This window comes from Panthera uncia, chromosome F2, assembly GCF_023721935.1.
Source record: "Panthera uncia isolate 11264 chromosome F2, Puncia_PCG_1.0, whole genome shotgun sequence".
Taxonomy (NCBI): Eukaryota; Metazoa; Chordata; class Mammalia; order Carnivora; family Felidae; genus Panthera; species Panthera uncia.
The window spans coordinates 38,022,039-38,043,833 of record NC_064812.1 but is presented as its reverse complement, the minus strand read 5'-3'; the positions used below and the strand labels follow the sequence as shown (position 1 = coordinate 38,043,833).

The 21,795-nt window shown below is 49.3% G+C and overlaps 1 protein-coding gene across 2 annotated transcripts; it reads left to right on the top strand.

The window, feature by feature from the left end:
* The first annotated feature begins 12,154 nt into the window (after positions 1-12,154).
* OSR2 (odd-skipped related transciption factor 2) lies at positions 12,155-19,863 on the top strand. Of its 2 annotated transcripts, none has more exons than XM_049633585.1 (4): positions 12,155-12,515; positions 16,568-17,336; positions 18,419-18,518; positions 19,363-19,863. In XM_049633585.1, the coding sequence occupies exons 2-4, from the start codon at positions 16,681-16,683 to the stop codon at positions 19,435-19,437; spliced, it is 831 nt and encodes a 276-aa protein (XP_049489542.1). In that variant the 5' UTR covers positions 12,155-12,515; positions 16,568-16,680; the 3' UTR covers positions 19,438-19,863. The 2 variants fall into 2 exon arrangements, with proteins under 2 accessions (XP_049489542.1, XP_049489541.1); XM_049633584.1 differs by having other exon boundaries at positions 19,281-19,863.
* The last annotated feature ends 1,932 nt before the right edge of the window (positions 19,864-21,795 follow it).

Here is a 21,795-nt window from a genome sequence, read left to right as displayed (position 1 = left end):
AAACGAAAATTCTATTGTATACAGACTGAAAAACATTATACTTTATTTTTAAAATATTGTAAGGGCTGGTATAAACAACTCATCGCTTACAGATGTGTGTAAAAGCTGCACGAATTGTGCACATTTACTATTTGGAGGGGGAAAAAAACCTTGGTTTTAAAAATTGTTTGGACTGTATGTTCTTTTCCTTTTTAGCAGGGTGGGGAGCCAAAGGAATAGAATTACAGGGTAGAATATAAAATACCTCCTTTAAGGAAATAAATGTGTAATAGGAACTATCTAGCCAGTTCTCTCAGGCATGGGAATCCCCTGAGGCTCGTGTAAATGTGTATAACTATGTCCTCCGTGTCACTCCAGATGTTTCTGAAGGGAAAGAATCTTTCTCCCCGCACACTGGCATTAATGCTCTGCATGTGACCTCCATGCTCAGACTTGCCCCAAGCCAAGCAGCATCCTGCAGAGGTACCCCAGGTGAGACTGGGGATCCACAGGCCCTTGCCACTCCCCGCCCTCTATACCTGGAAATTCATGTGTGTTGATAAGTATTCTCCTAGGCTTGGAGGGGAGAATCAAGCCTGTAAATATTAACATGGGGTAAGGCTCAGAAGAAAAGTTTACCAGGCAGAGAGGTCAGGCCAGGACAATTTAAAATGGTAATTAAGTCCTGAGGCGCCTGGGTGGCTCAGTCATTAAGCGTCCTACTCTTGGTTTTGGCTCAGGTCATGATCTCACAGTGAGTGCGAGCCCAGCGTAGAGCTCTGTGCTGAGAGCTCAGAGCCTAGAGCCTGCTTGGGATCCTCAGTCTCCCTCTCTCTCTCTGCCCCTCCCCCTCCTCCCCCCACACACATGCTCTCTCTCTCTCTCTCTCTCTCTCTCTCTCTCTCAAAATAAATAAACTTAAAAAAAATCTTTAAAATGGTGATTAAGTCTCTCCTCACTTTTCTTTGGAAATCGTCCTTGGGCTGCAGCCAAGGGGTGGGGGGATTATCCTTGAGCTGTGCTGTGTGTGGGGTCCAATTGTAGTTTTCACTCTGCCCCTCGGGGCAACTGAGCTGCACATTTTCGCAGCAGCCTCGGCTGCCCCCGGTGTAAAGAGTCAGATCCTGGCTTCTGCAGCTGCCCCCCCAACCTGCTTTACATGGTGACAGGACCACAAAGGATCTAAGGCTTCCACTTCCCCTCTAGGATTCTGTCTCATTTCTCACCCCATATTCCAAGAATAAAAGTGAAGTATTCCTGCAGAAGACCCACTCACATGGCCCTCCTGACACCTCAGGACCTATCCCACAAAGGAATGTTGCCACGCGGTACCGGTGGTATTCCTCACAACCCACAACAAGGTCATCTCCAGGCAAGTCCTGACACCTCTTGTCTCCAAAACCTCACCCACCTTCTTTGTTCACACCTCCCCACTCTAGGCAGAAAGTCACACACCAGTAGCCACAATTAAGTAGTGACAACACGCTGAGGGATTCCAAAACAGAATCCTGGCCACTCAGTATAGGGCTTAAAACCATAAAAGCAGCAAAGGGGACAGTGAACACTATCTGGAACCAATGACAGTATTATGGTACAAACACATATACGTATATAAAGAGTCAAATACCAGTCCTAGACATCCTTGGCAGAGACTGTTGGCATCAACCAATATCCATTCTCTTCTTCTTCTTTAGTAATAGAAGCCTGAATTTTAGCTGAGCATATAGCCACCCAAAGACTACATTTGCCCACCTCCCATGCAGCTGGGTGTAGCTGTGCGTCGAGGTTCTGATTTCTGTAGAATCTCCTTAAAGAAGGGGTGCTTGACCTTTATGTCTTCCTCCTTGCTATTGGCTGGAATGCAGTGATTTTGGACTATAAGGTGAAAATCATTTCTTGACGTTGTGGAACAACAAGATAGGAGGAGTCCAAGTACCTGATAATCAAGGAGCTGGCCACCATATTGATTCTGGCTTGCCTATGTTTGTGTGAGAGATAAATAAACTTCTCTGTTGATAGGGTGCCTGGCTGGCTCAGTTGGTAACGCATGGGACTCTTGACTTTGGGGTTGTGAGTTCGAGTCCCATACTAGGTATAGAGATTACTTAAAAATAAAATCTTAAAAAAAATTAACTTCTCAGTTGTTTAAACCCCTGTGATTTTGGATTTTCTAATACTCATAGCTCAATTGTCTTCTAACGGATACAATTTCCCTCCTCTTAAGATTTCATATGTCAATGGCATCCCATTTTTTTTAAGGGGGGGGGTACACCTGGGTGGCTCAGTCCATTAAGTGTCCGGCTTTGGCTCAGGTCATGATCTCACAGTTTGTGAGTTTGAGCCCGACATTGGGCTATGGGCTGACAGCTCAGAGCCTGGAGCCTGCTTCAGATTCTGTGTCTCCCTCTCTCTCTACCCCTCCCCCACACATGCTCTGTTTTTTTTTTTCTCAAAAATGAAAAATAAAACATTAAAAAAAAACGCAGATTGATTTCTTTAAAAAAAAAGGTAACATTCCAAAATTAATTGTATCATTGTTTCATTAGAGAAAATATCCAAAATGATAGCTTTGAAGCTTAAAAATCTATTCCTTGGGGCGCTTGAGTGGCTCAGTCGGTTAAGTGTCCAACTTTTGGCTCAGGTCATGATCTCACAGTCCATGAGTTCAAGTCCCATGTTGGGCTCTATGCTGACAGCTCAGAGCCTGGAGCTGCTTTGGATTCTGTGTCTCCCTCTCTCTCTGCCCCTCCCACTCCCTCTTTCTCTCTCTCTCTCTCTCAAAAATAAATAAACATTAGGGGCACCTGGGTGGCTCAGTTGGTTAAGCACCTGACTTTGGCTCAGGTCATGATCTCACAGTTTGTGAGTTCAAGCCCCACGTTGGGCTCTGTGCTGACAGTTCAGAGCCTGGAGCCTGCTTCAGATTCTGTGTTTTCCTCTCTCTCTCTCTGCCCCTCCCCACTCGTACTATGGCTCTCTCTCTCAAAAATAAATAAAACATTTTTAAAAATTAAAATAAATAAATAAACATTTAAAAAATCTAGTCTTCATAAATTTACTCCATGTATTCTCTAATTGCAATAAGACAAAATAACAGAGTACAACAGAATGTAATTAATATACAACATAGTATAGTGTTCCTACTTTTCAGTAAACAGTGAACATTTCCCTTGATATCTTACTGTCAAGGCAGATGACATTTTTCTCTAGAAATACTTGCTGCAGTGTAGTTAATTTTTGTACTCTTGACCACTAGATACTAGGCACTGGGTCAAATTTCTTCCCCTTGATCTCCTTCCCAAGTCCTTGGAGGAGTGTGAAAAATAATTGGGGACCGATGAGGTCAGTTCATGTTAATGGATAAGAAAGAATTGTAACTACTTATAACATTGATATACATGTCATTTAACCCTGAGTATTTTTTATCAGCAGATTCAGAAACTAAGGCTCCAATAAGTGGCATAACTTCTTCAAGATAATAGACTTTGGGGTGCCTGCGTGGCTCAGTCGGTTAAGTATCCAACTTCGGCTCAGGTCATGATCTCATGGTTTGTGGGTTCAAGCCCCACATCAGGTTCTGCTGGGACAGCTTGGAGCCTGAAACCTGCTTCAGATTCTGTACCTCCCCCCCCCCCCCTCCCCCCCCCCCCCCCCCCCCCCCCGCTTGTGCTCTCTCTGAAAAACAAATAAATAAACATACATAAAAAAAGATAATAGACTATTAACTAGGGACCTTGGATCCAGGTTTTCTTATTCCTACTGTATCATAATTACCTGTTTATTTGTCTGTCTCTCCACTAGACCATAGCTCCTTATTCATTGTCTCCCCAGCACCTACCACAAGACCTACTATACTAAACATCACCAATAAATAAAATACGTTAAATGAATTAACAAGTCTAAAATCCCACTCTGTCATTGCTCCCTTGCTCTGCGAGGGTTCTACAAGCCAATGCTCCTAATATATTCCAGGTCACTCCCAGGCCATATGGCCTGTCAAAAGAATGTGGTCAAGGCTGAGATGGAGGGGAGCAGAACTGGTGAACACACCCATATGACACACTCGTGTTCTCCTCCACGCTCTCCTGGGCCTGGGTGGGCCCACCACGTAGGGCATTTGGATGTGTGCCTCATGGCCTGGGAGACAACTTGCACTTTGTGTACTTTTCCAGGGAAAGGAAAAGGCAACCGTGGTCTAACACATGTTAGAAACGCTGCTGCCTGGTGTCCTGACATCAGAGCATCCACCCAGACTGATTCCTGGAGGCAGGCCCATTTGCCAGGCATGGGCTGGGGAGGGTAGAGAGAGAGGGGACATGAGAAGAGGGGTCAGGCACTGTGACATGGAGTATGTGGTTAAGATAGGCAGTGTGACCAGCCATTGTGACACAGTACACGAGGTAAGAATAGAATGGAGCCTCTCCGCTTCTTGTATCTGTGTGTCCCGATTCCCGGAAGTTGTCTAAGTTTTGAACTTAGAGGCAAAGATAATGGAGCTCATCTTTCATTGCAAGACCTGGATTCTCTGAAGCCAGCTGGATCTGAGCTGGTCCTGCTTTAAGTTCTCCCAAGGAACAATGAGTATGGGACCAGCCTAGCTGTCTGCTACTTCCTTTACCCCTGCCTCCAGCAAGGGTGTCAGAGGAAGAAGTGTGGTGGTTTGTTTGTTTTTTCCCCCCTGTGTCTCCCTGCAGAGTCAGGACATGAAAACAGGCTTGAAGTGAGCCAGTGGTCACCAATCATAAGGAATCTACAGCTAAATTATCACCTGGCATGATGGAAATAACATTATTCTAAAATGTTGTCATGATACTAAGGTCTTCCAGTTGGAAAACCAAAAGTTAAGGCTGTGCTGGCATTCATTTTCCAATAAATGAGCTGGCTTAAATACTGCCTTTCTCTCCTCAACTTGTAAAAATGATCTAAAAATGTAAGAGAGAGAGTTCAATAAACGTTTTAAAGACTGCTATTAAGGAGAAATACTTTAACAATTTAACAAAACCAGAGGAAACCAGCCTTAAAAAACCTACCTTTCTTGTCCTTGCCCCACTCCCAAGTCAGGATGAAATTCAGGGTCTCAATAACACAAGTGCCTAGAACCTGGCACAAAGTAGACACTCAAAAATATTTGGTGACAAAGAATTCTATGTGCCTTATGAGTTGGCACCTCACAGACACTTTTAGAGTTTGCTGACTTGGCTTTGATTCAAAAATAGTGTATTAATCCTCTGGGGAATATTCACAGGGAAACAGCTACAGGGATATACATTTTTCTTTGTTAAAACTTGTATCTGTATTCAAATATTGGCCTTGGTATTTCCTAACTAAGTGCTGGCGGCTTTGAATGTTACTGTGTCAAACCATCTGCACTGGAAAGCAAAATCCTGTTAAGAAATATGATCACAGGTTGTAAAGAGATTATCATGTTCTTGACCATCATACATTTCATATTTTCAAAATCCCCAAAAGAAAACGACATATTAAAATAGCAACCTTTGTCACAATGGAGCAGAGTACTCTTATACAATTTGTGATTATGGTCAATATGAAAATTCATTTTTTTGTGCCTTTTCAGTGGCTTCCCTACACTGGCTCACTAAAATGCAATCTTTTTTTTTTTTTTTTCCTGAATCTAAAAATAGACAAGAGGCTTCCAATAGACAAGAGATCCTGTTTTTTAAGGACCTGCCACTGCTTGTGAGTCAGGGTCTCCTATTGTTCTCACTGCCCATAAACAGAAAATCTTGAGGAAAGCAAGTGGTCCAGCGGGGGTGGCTCTTTGCCTGGCTAAGAACAGAAGTTCAAGTCAGGGTTCTGAAGAGAAAGTGCAAGGTGAAAGTTTGAGGTTGATCTGGCATTAAGAAAATTACTAAGTTGGAGTTTCATTCAAAGTTTTACATACTGGGTGGGGGGGGGCGGTAAATGAGTCTTATACTCCCATGCAAAGGGTAATGGGATTTGACCCAGTCTTAAGGTGACAAATCTGCAGGTGGAGGATCTCTACATCAACACCCAGGTGTACCTGACCTCAGGAAGCTGGGAAGTCAAGGGCCCCAAGATGCAAGAAGGCAGCAAGTGGGAATCAGTGAGTGCAGAGTCTGTGAGCGACCATGCATGTCAGTTTCAGCTGCCCTAAGAGCGTCCTGTGCAGCCTCAGGGAAACCCAAAGGCACAGAAGCTTCCAGCCCAGGTCCAGACAGGATCCGCAGGTTGTGACACTCGCTCTTCTCAGCTGGTTGTCAGGCACTCTGACCCAGTGCAGGGAGGACAGGGAGAGTGTGGGCAGTGTGTGTCAAGATGTGTGAGAAGTGTATGCAGCAGACTCACAGAACCACTAGGATGTGATGGAAAATGGGGGGGGGGGGAATACTATCATGAGAGTACTGGGCAAGGGAAAGAGTGGAGAGTCCCAAAAGGTCTGAAACTAAAATGAAGTGCGATGACATGTGTGGTCCCTAATAGGGACATTTCCTGAAATTATACCAGTTCCTGTATTAGATAATAATAATAACAACAACAACAAACTGGCCGTGAAATGAGAAAGCACCCATACTGCTTTCTCTCCCTCCCTCTTGCCCACACATCCCGACCTGCCTCCATGAAGGGAGGGTTCGAGCCTAGATCCCTTGACAATCCTCTGCAAATCTCCAAGGACTTGGAAGGTACCTCTGGAAATCAGGTGAATGAATAAATGAATGAACGAATGAATGAGCGAATGAATGAATGAAATAGCTGCCCCAGGCCAGACGTTTACGTCTGCAGTCTGTGGTGGAAAGAGAAATGAAGGCAAGGAGGGAGAAAGGAATAGAGGGAAACATAATTCCACATACCCGCGATGGCCCTCAATGTCAATATGATCGAGGTCAGTGGTTCCCAGACTTTGGTGTGCATCAGACTCACCTGGAGGGCTTGTTCAAACACAGTTCTCGGGGCCGCACTCCCAGAATTTCTGAGTCAGTAAGTGGGGCCAGAGAATCTGCATTTCTAACAAGTTCCAGACATTGCTGATGCTATTGGACCGCACTTTAAGACGGATCCCAGCGTCCCAGGGGAATGACCTCTGCAGCGAGTACTGGAAACTCCAAGGTAATCTAATACATTTAAAAAACAGACTGCAGAGAACCGACAGCACAACTGCTCCGATCCAGCTAGCTCACCGCGGTATAGCGATGGGAGCCCATTGGAAATCAAGATTTTTCGTTTGAATTTTCCCAGTGTTAAAGCGTTGGCAAGTAACTTTGTCTGTTTGTATTTTAAGTGAAAGCGTAACAAAAATAGGCTTGCAGATTCTGTCCTAGTCTTTGCTGAGTATCTTTTCGGAGTGCGAGGGCTGGGACAGTCCCACGTTGGGCGAGTGGAGGTGCCCCAGCACCAGCCACAGGGCCGTCCCTCCTGGGAAGCTCCTGGGTCTTGTCCTCTGATGCTTAGGTCTTCTTAGTCACGAACACCAACGAGCTCCGTTAGAAAAGCACCTTGAATTCGAAGCTGTCCTTTGGCTCGGGAGCGTAGGCTTTGACCCGGCTCTCTCGAGGCAAACTTCAGGAGATCCGCTTCCCTGGGGGCACTGACGCTGAGCGCGCGCCCTGTCCCGGCACACTGGCCCAAGCCCATGCCCTTGGCTACAGGCGCCTGCCTCCCGGCCTCTGTGCTACGCCCGCGCCCAGCACGTGCCGAGCCAGCCCACGCTGCTATCTGTTCCTGCCCCCCAGCGGGACCTCTCCAGACTCCGCGCAGCACGAAGGCGCGGAGCCGTTCTCAAGCGCCAGGGCCTTCGCAACACCACGCGACTCCAGAAAGGCTGTCGGATCGCGGGGCGGCCTGGATTCGGCGCTGGTCCTCGCTGCTTCGGCATCGGAGAAAGCCAAACACCGATGGGACCCAGGCTTACAAGAGGGTCTCCCCCTAAGCTCGCCCACCCCTGCAACGGCCACGTAGATCCGACCCGATCTAAGGCCTACGCAGACAGCTCCCCCTTCCCGGTGACTCGGTGCCACGCAAACCGGCGGCTGGAGGGGCGCCAGCTTCGGCCTCCAGCGGAGTGAAGCTGAGCGAGGGCACAGACGCAGGGAGAGCGCTGCCTGAGGCTGACCGGCCTGGCCCCATTCAGGAGGTGGCTGGGCCCAGGGATTGGATGGCTGGAAGCGGCGAGTGGCCCTCAGCACCCACACCCCTCCGCTACGTCCTGCTCCGGGAAGCCTCCCGGGGCGATCTGGGAGCCTCGCCACGCGCCTCTTCCCGCTCTCGGCCTTAAGGAGAGCATGGTCGGTCCAGGAGACCTATTCCCGACAGGGCGTCAAATGATGGGGTAGGAGGAAGCGTAAGTCGTGGGAGTGGGTCAGCCTTTCCTAATACGGTCCCCAGAGAAACTCTCTTGCCTCTCCCACAGGGACAATGTCTGAGGCCTTGGAATCGGCTGGAATCTGAGCTGATCAGAACAGGACCGCCCACGAACTCCTTGCATTGGGGTCAGACCTGGGGTCTTGCCCTGCCCTGCGAAAGTCAGAGCCTCCCAGAGCGGCGCCGTGAGTCCGAAAACTTGTCTTAGAAATTCTCTCCAGGCAAAAAGTCGAGAAGGGGGGGGGGGGCGGCGGGAGGAGGAACCGCGCGGGGCGTTCACCAAGGCCCCAGCGTTAGGGCCTGACAGCAGGCCAAGGCCTTCTCCCCAGAAACCCTGCGGCGCACAGGACTCTTCCTCCACAGCAAAGGGGCCCAAGTCGAGGTGAAAGGAATCCAGCGGCCAGCGGGGTCTCTGGCGGCTCCGCACTCTCACCGGGTGGCCGCCCCCGGCGCCCGCGACAGGTAGTGCTCGGCAATTGCCTCCAGGGGGCGCTGCGGCCCTTCCCGCGGGCCGCGGAGCTCTACCCGCGACTGCACTTTCCCAGCCCATCCCAGTGTAGAGCGCCGACTCGAACATACTTTTCTAAAAGATAAAATTCTTAGTCTTTTGGTCCCTGTTCCACACCCTCAGTTCTGAGCCCAATGCCCGCGATCCTCCTTTAGGTTTTCGCAGACCTCCTCACAGCGCCCAAGCCCAGAGGATACCTGGGCTTCCCGCTCCTCGGGGCTGGAGGTGGGAGGGAAAGCGGCTAACAGTGCGCGAAGTTCAAATGCAAAAGGTCTCCGCCCTAAAGAGGCTGAGGAAGTCTGGGGAGAAGGGAGGCCAGTCCACAGAGGTAATGGCAGCTGGGATCCCTGGAGAAAAAAGATGGGGTTACCATAATTTGTATCTTAAGGGGTAAACACGTTTAGGATGTCCGCAGCGCGCGGTCAGAGTGGGAGAGGCTCGGAGTCAACTGCAAGGAAACCTGTTGTCTGACACCTGCTCGCTGCTTTACTGGCAGAGCCTCCTGGGTGGGCCGAGGAGGGGGAGAGGGGACTACTCTGCGGGCCCCCTCCTCCTCCAACTCTGCGTTTCCTCTCTCCGGCCTTCGCCGAGTCCTCCGGGGGCGTAAACTTTCAGCAGTTCGGGGTTGAACACAACTGCTCACGCGCTCCTCGTCGGTCTGTTAGCCATTGCCCTGGAAGCGTCCTTGGTGTCGAAAACCCAGAACCCAGAGCGAGGACAGCAGATGACCGAGTTGGCGGAAATGTCAGAGTGAACCGGCGGCGCAGCTCCGGGAGGGCGCAGGGAGAATGAGACGGCTGCGCAGAGACTCAGACCCCCTGAGTAGCTGCGCCGCTGTAGGCTCCAGGACTTCCCTCTCGGCACACACGGACCCCACAACTCGCCGAGGGCCGGGTGGCCTATCTTCCCAGCGGGGCGTTGTCGTCTGGGGAGTCCGGCCGGCGAGGCTGCTCCTGGGTGGGCCTCCACAAAACGTGCGCTCTAGACGCTGGCGTGGGCGAGGGGCTCGCCTGGGCTGAGCCTGGAGAAACTCAAGGTCCCCCACCGGGGTGGGCGCAGAGATGGCCGGGGAGAGCCCTGCGTGCAGGGCAGCGCGGCGCTCAGCCCCCCGCTTGCTGTCGGCCTGGGGCGCGCACCTGCCCAGTGCAGCGGCCCGGCCTAGAGGCTCCCGAGGCGCTGCCCCATGAAGCGTCTTCCAGCAAAGCCCGGAACTCGTCGACTCCTCCCTACCGTTCAAGCAACAGCAGCCCTCGGGCCGGCGTAGCCCAGACAACACTGTGGAACTTCAGAGGCTGGGGTGGGCGAGGTAAACACGTTTATGAAAAACCTGGGCCCAGGAGGTTTGCGGAAAGAGGGCGATGCTCGTAGGAAGTTGGAATTTCTGTCTACCCGGCAGGAAAAGCAGGCGGCTCCTTGCACACACTCATACAGGGTGGGAAGGTGTGAAGCCGACCGCTGGGGAGTTGCCTCCACTTTGGAAGAGGAAATACGAAGCGTAGGAACACTCTTCAGGTCACCACCCGGGAGTGTGTGTCCTGGGGGTCTGAAAGAAGAGAAAGTTCCCTCCAAATCTTCCAAATTGAGAAAAGCTGCGGAAGGAATGAGGTGGTTAGAGAGAGGGGACCGCAGGCATCCCGGTAGTTGGAACTCAGGACTGAGCGCTGAAATGAAAGGACCCCTAAAGAACCCTCTAGGGAAAACTTGTTGTTTAAAAAAAAAAAAAAAAAAAAAAAAAAAACCTAAACTCCTACGCGTTCTACTTCCATGCTGTTTGTCAAATCTACTTTAAGCAGTTAAATGCTGAAGGATATTAAACACTTGGCTCGCTATTCCAAACTCACTTTTTAACCTTGGAGAATTTGAAATTGGAAAGAAAGGAAAAAAAAGATCTACTATCCCTGAATTATGTTTTATCAGAAGAACGAAAAATTCCATCCATCTGGACACAAATAAAATAGAAGGAATTGTATCTTATTAATATAATATCTCGTAGCTTCTGCCTGGCTCACCAATTACTGGTTAACCTTTTGACAAATTTTAGGCTTCTGCTTATATTTACCCACTTCCCCACACGATGAGATTATTGTAATTGTCCTTTGGGGCGGCACATCCAACACCATCTTTTGACGGAACACTTTTGAATTGTACACAGCATTTGGGCTGGAAGATTGGCGCCCCTCAAAGCGCGAACTTGCCGGGGGCTAACGCAAATCCCCTCTGGCGACTCGTCTGGGACGAAAGGCGTTTTCTTCAGTGTTGCTCACACAGATCTCATCTGGAAAGAGGCTGTTTAAAATGAGTGTGTCATTCCCTTTCTGTCACTAGGTCACCCTACTTACGGCTTAGCTGAAGTGCGTTCTGCAATTACGCTTACCCAGGACCAAACCTTTAGAAGAACCTGAAAATTTTATCACTACACTTCAAATTCGATTAAGTTTTCCTGGAGACTGAAAAGTGAACTGCATTTTTTTTTTTTTTTTGCTGGAAATGAAGATGTACATGTTTTGAGAAGCTACAATAGTATTTTCCTAAAAATTTAAAGTGATTGTTCTTCACCCATTCCAGATGGATTCTTTATTGTTTGCCAATGGGTTGCAGATGCCCACCCCTTTAACCAAGTTGGTTAACTGCTTATAAAATGTACACTGGCTGATTAAACCTTGAATACTGGAAGAAATTTCTTCTGGGACATTCCACATGTCTTTGCAGTAATTACGAAATTAGTCAATTGTCACCTCTAAAAACAAACTTCGTTTTGAAAACAGCAAGCAAGAGCAGACTACAGATATAGTCATAATTTACAAAAAGTATGTACAAAGCAGCATTTAAAATTGAAGGAAGGGTGATATATGCTGGAATATACAATCTAGAACTGATTGACTTTACCCTACGGAGAAGATAGTTATATTAAACGTGTTAAGATGTGGAAATTAATCCGGCGAGCGCGCCAAGTAAAACTACAAAAAGCCCTTTGGGTTTCTCTGCAGGGTCTTCAGGACGCAGAGAACCAGTTGTTTGGTTTCTAACAGTGTAAGGAAAAGTGGCACGGAGAAGGAAGGGGGTGGGCTTTGCTTGTGTGTGAATTTTGAACTGAGTCACCTTCGGTTCATCTCTGTAACAGGGGAACCTCCAGCAAACCTGTGCCTTTAAGACTCAGTTGCTATCCAAACACAAGTAAACAGAGTGGACCATTAGCGGGCGCCGGGCTCGGAGGCGGAGCCAGGCTCCATGGGCCCCGCGCTGCTGCAGGACGCCCGCCCGAAGGGGAGGCGGGGCTGCTACTAAAGCCCGGGACTCCGGGCCGCGAGCAGCCTGGGGAGGGACGCGGGCGGGGACAGAGCTCGGAGCGCGCGCTGCTGGAGGGTGATGGCCCTGCGAGGCTGCAGACTCCGACCTTACCCGGAGTCCGCGGCAAGAGGCTCGCGGAGACGCGGGGTTCCGGACGAGCGCTGAGCCCCGGCTTAACCACCCCCCGGGCTTTACAAACTCCACGTCCACAGTCCCCCACGAAGGCGAGGATCCGCTCTCGTTTTTGCTGCTCGTCGTCCTCCAGATCATGTCCGCGGCTCCCGGGATTCCGCTCGGAAAAAGAAGTTTGCCCAGCGAGGACCCAATGACCTTTCCGAGCCGTGCGCCTCACTACCTGGGCCGGGTCTGAGCGAAGGTGCCCAGGCGGACCTTTCCGAGGGAGGTGAGTGTCCGTCTTGGGAAGGGGCTGCAGCCGCCAGAAGGAAGGAAGGGAGGATGGGTGTCGGGGGTGTGGGGGACACTCAGATTCTCGGTCCCGCGTGCCCCAAGTTCAGAACTGTGAAAAGAAATCATATGGATGCAATCTTGGGGCACTGTGTTTCTCACTTAATCGGATTCCAGGCACACCACTCCCAGCTAACACCCAACGGCACACACTTGTACGCGCTGTTTTAGTTCTGTTTTGCGACATTTAATCTAAGTGTTCGGCAAGGCTTCTTAGAAAAGCTGCTCAACATACGCTCAGATAAAACCCCATAATCCCATGTGCTTCTGATGGTGCCGCAGTATTCCTGGTCCACCCGTCCCGGGGCAGCCGCAGCAGCTCGGGGCAGCCGCAGCAGCGCAGCGCAGCGCGGACGCGCGGGGACTCACAGTGCCTGCCTAGCCAGCGCGTTGCAAGAGGGAAGTTACAGTTCAGTCCTAGGTAATCCTCCAACCTTGTGCTGGGCTTTTGATTTTCCTCCCAGCCTCCAGTCCTGGAGAGGGGGCAGAAGGCAAATTCCCTTAGGGTTTAAACGCTCGCCTCCTCGAGTAAGAGCAACAGAGAAAGGAGTAGTGGCGGTTGCAGGAAGGAAGGAGAAAAAAGGTGTTTGCGGAGGGAGCGGGGGGGATCCGTCTCCCTACCTGTTAGAACCTAGAGAACAAAAGAGGGCTGGCATTTCCCGAAGCGAAACGGCGCAGACAGCTACTTTCTCAGCTAAACAAACTGCAGTCCTGAGCAAAACAAGAAAATTACTCACGCAGGGAGAGCGAGGGAGCAGAGAGAAACAGAACCCAGATTATGCGGAAGGCATCTTAATTTAATTAACTCCTTGGAAAGGCAGAGGCGCGGCAAAGGGGCAGGAACTTCGCGGCCCTTTTCCTCTGTTCACCTGATCCAGTCTGGCCATCGTTAGTACTTTTTAAATGATCTCCTTATATCTACTGGGACTATAGCTCTGATTTATGTAAAATTCCATTGTGGCTTGGGTTGAAATTCAGCAAGCCTATGGATCCATCAGTCGTTTCTCTCACACTAGCACACAGGTTTTAGCAGATGACCCCTGACTGTGTCTTATTTTTAGATAACTGAATGTAATCACAGCATTACCAAAGAGCAAGACTCTATCAGATTACCACGTACCTTTTTTCTCCCATGTTTTGAAAGCTTCGGTGAAATGAAATTAGTAGGTACACATCTCACTTGTTGACAGCCAGTGAATTAAATTTTACAAAACTTCTGTTCATGCCTGGAAATCCCTGTGAAGAAGACTGATAAAAGAAAATTAGTCTCAGCTTCACCAAAATATTTGTTTTTCACTGGCTCTTTCCTTGTAAAATTAAAAGTAACTAGTGGTCCGAAAAGGGGTAGTGGAGAAATGACAGCAGAGGATGATGACCTCTGTTACTGCCTGAAGCTCAGTGTGGGAACTACATGCTCCACTCCAGACAAAATGAAAGTACTTCAGCTCTCTTCGTTGACTTAAAACATCTTTTGACATATATTTCCAGCAACTCAGTGGGAGAGTGGAAATCTAAAGTCCCTGATTATTTATGGCAAAAGTGTTTGGTGGATAGAGTTGTTCTGCTTGTAAAAGGGTTGAAGTCACCACTGGTTTGTTCTTCTTCTATGGAGAAACTATCTGTCCTGCAAATTAAAATGAAAACTTACTATGAAATAGCACGTTTATGCTGCTTTGGAGCTGAATTGTAATGGAGTTGCTAATTTTTGTGTTACAAACCATTTGAAGAAAATGGCAGGAAGATGGCACTCAACTTTTTGCTGGCAGAATTAATGCATAATGTTTATGGCAGATTTCACTTTGTGCATTTGAAGTGGAAATTACAGGTGGTGATATTCCTTCAGTTGACAACCCCCCCCCCATAACAGTGGTGGGAGTTATACTTTGCCTCCTGTATTTATTTCTAAGAAATCTAGTCTGGGAATACACCCAAATAATAATTTCGGTTTCCTCTCTATGGGGGAAACCGCTTTTTAACACTAGGGGAAAAATAATATTTTGAATCTCTGGAAAATCCTCATTACACAAAAAGAAGGAAATAAACGTGTAATTTATTATTTTTAATGGAAAATGAGATAATCAGATAGATTACTAGGAATGTTAGTAGACTCCTTTTTCCCTGCCTTTCTAGGAGGGCTTGAGGGTTGCCACTGAACAAAAATGAATCGTGATTTGTGGTGGGAAAGTTTATTACTAATGGAGGTTTACAGTTTCGGTTGAATGGTCTGACTGAGACCCTCTGACTCTTCCACACCTCTCATTAACCCCCGTTCTGAACTCCCAGGCCAAATACGACCAGGCAGAAGCGGTTCATTAATAAATCCCTGTCTCTGAGCATTCCAGAGGAGGAGAGAGAGAAGGTGTGGGCCTCACGGCAGCGACCAAATTCTGCCTTGTCAGAGCGCTGTGTCATTATCGCAGTCTCCCAAGTCTGCCCTCAGACCCGCGGGCAACACTTCACAGCGCACTAGAATAGATTCAGGCGTGTAAAGGGATGGGTGGTGAAGGAACACTGGACAAACTTTCCCACCTTCCGGCTGGGTTCAAAAGCCAGGCTTAAAAGGTTGAATGGCTCCAATCGATCCGCGGGCCCCTCGCAAGCACTTAGCTGGGAGTCCCGCACCTGGGGAGCCTCCCTCAAAGGCAAGGCCCAGGTCTGAGGAGCTGGCAGAACCGCTGCTAAAAGGCGGCTGGCGGTGGGAAAAGGTGGGCCTTTCCCTGAAATGCAGGTAGGGTGTCCTGGGGAACCGGGGTCTGAAATCAGACCTCTGTATTGCCATTGGGGGAGCAGGAAGAGGGGAGTGAGTGCTCCCTGCTTAGGCCCAGGCCGCACACATCTCCCAGCAGATAAACGACCTTCCTCCAGGCTGGCAAAGCCGCACTGTAACCGGCCCTCCGTGGCTCCCCTGCTGCCCCTTCCCCAGGGAGTCCACTCTCCTCTCCACTCCTCTCTTCTCACCTCCTGAGGCCTCCCTGGTGTAGGAGCGGCTCCCGGTGCCAGGCCGGGAAGCCGCTCCCGCCTCCCGAGAGCTTGGCGCTCAGTCTGGGAGAAGGGGTTCCGGCCTCAGGGAGGTTCTCCGCCCACCCACCCGTATCCCCTACCACCGCACCCCACCCCCGAGAGCCTGAACCATCTGGAAGGGATCTTGGTCGGGGGGTGGGAGGGGACGGCTCCTGGGAAGGAGGAGGGGGCGATTCCAGGCTGAACCGGCTCCAGAGGTGTCACTTTTCTTTCCTGCGGCCCGTCACCGCTGATAAATGGGACTGAGGCAGAGGAAGGAAAAAGAAAACCTCCGAGGTCAACGCGGGGCGAGACCGGCCCCTCCGAGGGCCCTCCGGCCCTGGAGCGCGAAGCGCACCCCGGCTGCGCTCCCGCACCCGCGGCGTGGCCGGGGTAAGCGCGGGAAAGGCGACCACGCGGCGGAACGGCCTGCGGGGGGCGCAGCGCGGGGAGCAGCAGCACCCGGGCTCCGCCGGGCCGTCCGCGTCGTTGCCGGGAGAGCTCGGAGGCGCCGCGGCGACAGAGGCTCGGCCCTGGGCCTGCGGGTGCTGGCGTCGCGGGCCGTCGCGGTTGCCCGACCTTCGCCGGACAGGGTGGGCTGGATGGGCTGAACTGGGTGCTTCCTCCGCTGAAGCACCGCCTTCCCCCAGCCCGCCTTTCTTTCTCCCGGGGCCTGGGTCTTCCGCTCAGTGCGTGCCCGCCAACCCCACCTTCCTCTGGGCGCCCACAGAAGGGCCGCCGGGGCGCCCGGCTCGCCGGAAAGCCACTTCCCGCCCTGCCTGACACCCTGGCCTCGGGTCTGAGCATGGTTTGGACCCGCACGGCAGGCGCTGTGGGGATCCCTCACCACTCCTTCTGGGGGCCCTGGAGTAGAGTGGGAAGGAGGACTTTGAAGGAAGGTGTGGTAACCCGCGCCGGCGCCAAAGGGCAGGCCGAGCCTGCTAGGATAATAGTCACAACTCTCCCCCTCTCTTCTCCTGCCATTTTTAGGGTTTTCTCTGCGTGCCTTTGTCTCTCTGGGTTCTCGCCGGAGCCCCACGCCCACCTGCCTCTGAGTCCTGGAAGACAGGGGCGGCTCCCTCCGCCCCCCAGCACCAGGGAAAATGGGGAGCAAGGCCCTGCCGGCGCCCATCCCGCTACACCCGTCGCTGCAGCTCACCAATTACTCCTTCCTGCAGGCCGTGAACACCTTCCCCGCCGCGGTGGACCACCTGCAGGGCTTGTACGGTCTCAGCGCCGTGCAGACCATGCACATGAACCACTGGACGCTGGGGTACCCCAACGTGCACGAGATCACCCGCTCCACCATCACCGAGATGGCGGCGGCGCAGGGCCTCGTGGACGCACGCTTCCCCTTCCCGGCTCTGCCCTTTACCACCCACCTCTTCCACCCCAAGCAGGGAGCCATTGCCCATGTCCTCCCAGCCCTGCACAAAGACCGGCCCCGTTTTGACTTTGCCAACTTGGCCGTGGCCGCCACGCAAGAGGACCCCCCTAAGATGGGAGACCTGACCAAGCTGAGCCCGGGGCTAGGTAGCCCCATTTCGGGGCTCAGTAAATTGACTCCGGACAGAAAGCCCTCCAGAGGGAGGTTGCCCTCCAAAACGAAAAAAGAGTTTATCTGCAAGTTTTGCGGCAGACACTTTACCAAATCCTACAACTTGCTTATCCACGAGAGGACCCACACGGACGAGAGGCCATATACGTGTGACATCTGCCACAAGGCCTTCCGGAGGCAAGATCATCTGCGGGATCACAGGTGAGGTTGGAAAAGAGGTTGGCCTGGGTAGGGAAGTCGACTTTGTTCAGAGTACCGAGTCCTGATAGACAGTCTAAGTGTCACCAAAATCCCCTCTAAACCAGAATATATTCCCAAATATATTTGGAATATATATATTCCTGGCCAGCTACAGCTAACCCCCAACTGTTACCTTTTTCCTCCTCTGTCTCTGGCTGCGTCCTGGTTTGGGATGCGGAAGGGCCTTTCCTCATTCTTAGGCAGTTACAATCTGGTGGGTTGGTCTTTGTATGCGTTTCCCAGTTTCCTCCGGGTCGCCAATGGGGGGTGGGGCCAATAAAGCCGAGGGACCCCAAAGACCTTCCCACCGTGGGTACCAGTTCTAGCTGCTGTCAGACCATTTCTAGAAATCTACTCGGGCCACCTCTACTGGGTACCCTCCTTTCCCTATCTCCCTACCCCCAGGTGTGCCCCAGAGCCTGCCAAGGCGACTTTTCTTTTTTTTTTACTTATGGGGGTCTTGAGATCACTGAATTTAGAAACGGGTCCCCACCCCGCAACACCCTACGACCTTAAACTCTGCATTAATAAATGGCAATTGAAGAAATACTGTAACGTAAGTGTTTTCATCGGGTAGAAGCTTCCAAGGAGTGGGGGTGGGGGTATCTTTTCTTGGACTCTTGCTTGTAGTTCTACAGCACTGGGACTCCTGTTGGGATCCTCCGCGGCTGTTTAGGGATTGGGTAAAATCGGTTCCCCTAGAGTCGGCCTTGCCTAACATCCTGATTTGGCCAGTTTAAATACCAGAGAAAACCGAAGAGACCAAGAAGGACTCATTCGGCACGATTTTGAGCTCCAGAATACACCAGAGAGGGCGATCAAGTGTAGATAAAGCCGGCGTCCGGTGAATGTTTTGAAGAATCTGTTAGTTGAGGTTAACCATAAACAGAATTACACAGAGAAAAAAAAATACAATCTATAAACATAAATAATGGGAATCCCGTTTCTTCTGCCCTTTCACGACTTGGTTTTGAGTAACTGTCAAAAGAAACTCCTCACCGTGGTGTAAAACCATTTCAATGAAACCTTATATTGATTTTCAGGTATATCCATTCCAAAGAAAAACCTTTCAAATGTCAGGAGTGTGGGAAAGGATTTTGTCAGTCTAGAACTCTAGCGGTTCACAAAACTTTACATATGCAGGTAAGTTTGTTTTCTTGTTTTAAAACAATGGCTGGTTTCGTTTTATCATCTTTGCTCACAAAGGTGTTCAATGGCAAGCTCTTTCTCTTAAAAGGCTCTGTTTAGATTTAGTTTTCGAGGTGGGGAAAAGCAGCACTCAGCATTTTTTATGCAAAAAAATTACTCTTACCTACCATAAAGCATTATTATATTTTTCTTAAAGAAAAGGCCATTCTCTTTATTCTAAGTCCTAACTTTAGATTTTTTTTTTTTTTCCATCTGATCTGCCCTGCATTTAAAGCTTTCGTGTTTGGGAGGAAATAAAGGTAATTTTGATAATGGAGGCATAGTGAAATCCCATATGCTCTCTCTCCCAGGGGCCTCATAATTTGTAGTTTTCAGAACATTGAGGAATAGTTTAATTTTCCAGCAAAGAGGAGCCTTATTACCCGGGAGAATGTCGTTCCTTAAGAGTGGATTAGAGTTTTTTCCTTCCTCCTTTTCCTGCCTGTGACACGGTGATGAAATGTAAAGAGCTGGAAATCACAAAGCCCACCGCGGTGGCCACCGGCACTTATCAGTGTAATCGGGCCTCTGTGTGTGCCTGCGCGAGTGCGTTCTTGATTGGAGGATTAGGAGCCAGATTTGTTCGTGCAAGTCCCCTCTTTTGTTGTCGTGCGCGTGTTATGTTAACGCTTGTGATACCGATAAGACAGAAACTATTGAGAAGGGTGCGGTGGTGGTGTGAAGGATTAATCCTTTGCTTGCTTCACATCTGAACAGGAATCTCCACACAAATGTCCCACATGTGGAAGAACCTTTAATCAGAGAAGTAATCTGAAAACTCACCTTCTCACCCATACAGACATCAAGCCCTACAGCTGCGAGCGGTGCGGCAAAGTGTTCAGGCGAAACTGTGATCTGCGGCGGCACAGCCTGACTCACACCCCGCGGCAGGACTTCTAGAGAAGCCCAGGATGTGTCCCGTGCCGCCGCTGCTCCCCTCCCCAGACACTTCTCCACGCCTCCCACCCAAGGGTCGCACCCCCAACCCCTCACTGACCCCAGCTCTTCCCTTGCTGTAGCCGCACCTGCAGCTCCAGGGAGTTAACTCTTCTTCTCGAGGACTGAGGACTGTAGAAAGCCACACAAGTACATCCCTTCACAAAGAGTATATGCTAGTTTCTTGTAGATATTCACAGCTCATTTTAGAGCTCTGTACATAATGTCGTGGGTCTTCGTTTTGTTGTTTTGTTTTGTTTGTTTTTGTATCTTGTTGGATGCACCTAGATATGGAAAATGGAAGCCAAATTTATCTTTAAAGAGTGTATTTTCAAAATAAAACCTTTTCTTGTTTGTTTCAACACTTCTGCAAAAGTGTCTTGCTATTTAACTTCTGTTCTTCCGCTGGGCTCTGGGAGAGTAGGATGCCTCCAAAATACTCAACATTGAGGGTTTTCTTTATCCCTAGGTTTTTAAAATAAGACTTCTCACAATTCTCTTACTGAGACTTCAGCTCTTCCCTTTCTGTGTTATGGTATTTTTGAATTGGACAATTTAGATTTGGAATTTTTGGTTTTCACAGATATTAAAATTGATACCCTCGAGGTTTTATCCTCTTTTGTTTATTCTAATTCTTTGTGTGTTATTCCTTCTGATAAAAAGCAATATAATGATTGTTAATAGCATGCAACTCCATGACTGACCTATCTGAAAGCACAAGATGGAAAAGTCCTTGACCTAATGTCAAAGTTTATGATGGACTTCTCTTACCATTAGACTTTGAACACTATGATTTAGCACTGTAGACAGAGACTTTACCCTGGTTTCAGGAGAGAAGTCTAATAATCCTCCTACAGAAGAGTGCAGGAAGATACAACCTTCAGAAGATGGGGGACCAGAGGAGAAAGGAGAAACTAGCTGTGAAAATATTGCTTTCCTAGGGTGGAGATGTTTTCTTCTAGAAGGTTCAGATTTCTCTGCAAAGCAAACTTGAGTTAGGTCACTTGCAAAGTTTTCATCACTGGTTGGTCTTTTGTCCCTGGGAAAATGCCAGAAGTATAGGTACTCTGTGTGGAGCTCATGGGAAGCATGTCATAATCTTCTGAGGCATTTCAACCTTTCCCAGATGATTCCTGGGGAATGTGACACTGGCATCATGACAACCTGTATAGGATTTGGGTGGAAGACTTTGGATATAGATAAACTGTAGTACTATGCAGAAGTACTGGAAGGGATATAACTGAACTTAAGGAGGGAACATCAGAGGAACCCATGGCCCAGTAGCCCAGAAGGTACTCACAGACTTTAACACTGAACAATAGGGTAAATTAGGTATTCCCAGATTTTTCATTTTTATATTTGTATTAGATGGCATGTTTCATCTTTAGGGACTAGGCATCACATCCTGTGTTTGTACTTTAGAATCCTCCAGAAGGGTACATAGGGACTTGAGGACTTGATTCCAAATTTTTTGCCAGTGCCTTGTTCAACACAATTTACAAAGAGGTTTCAAACGTGTTCCAGATTCAATGCTTACTCTGTTCTCAAGGGAACTGGCTGGAAGTCACTGACGCTTCTCATGAGAGATGAATTCTATCCAACAAAGTGTCCACTCACCAAGCCTGTGTGTCTAATGCTCACACAAATGCATTTCCCAACATGGGATGGGCCCAAGCCTTCACTGAGGAGAGGGGGCAGGGAAGAGTGTGAGGGTGCATGTGTGTGTGGTATTTAGAAGACTGAAACTCTTGTTTGTTTTCTTGTGTTTGTATAGAATTAACTCAGTGACCTCCCTACCTCTACTCTCTCAAGATCCTGCCCACCTTGGCACAGAAGATTTGAATACTTTAGGGCAGGGTTACACATTGACTGTCCCTAGAGCTCCCCTAATCCCACAGGCATTTCCATGTCCTCAGTCTCGCTTCCCCACCCACCCCAACCAACTATAAGTGTCAGAATTCCATTGCACAGGGTTCAGTCCAATTATCAAAGAATGACCCTTGCTCACTATCAAGCTCAGGCATATCCTTGAAGTCAGTGTCACAAGGATATTTAGATAGGAATATGGTTCCTCTGCATTTATTTTAGTTTAAAAAAATGGGAATCAGAAGGGAATGAGGAAAAAATAGAGGAAGTGGAGAAAGCAGTTACTCTTCCCAGATACACACTATTTCAAAAATTAATGTTGATTTGTTTATATAGTTATTAATTTAACAAGTGCACATTTTGGGATCTTGACTACTTAGTAATTTGAAAACCTGTACTAGGGTTTAATTTAATAGCTCCCTTCCTTCAG

What these genes read in the sequence shown, in the direction of transcription:
- OSR2 (XM_049633584.1), top strand. Translation starts at nt 16,681, where the DNA reads ATGGGGAGCAAGGCCCTGCCGGCGCCCATCCCGCTACACCCGTCGCTG. An exon ending in GATCATCTGCGGGATCACAG is followed by an intron (nt 17,337 to 18,418) that starts GTGAGGTTGGAA and finishes ATTGATTTTCAG; the next exon opens with GTATATCCATTCCAAAGAAA. An exon ending in ACAAAACTTTACATATGCAG is followed by an intron (nt 18,519 to 19,280) that starts GTAAGTTTGTTT and finishes ACATCTGAACAG; the next exon opens with GAATCTCCACACAAATGTCC.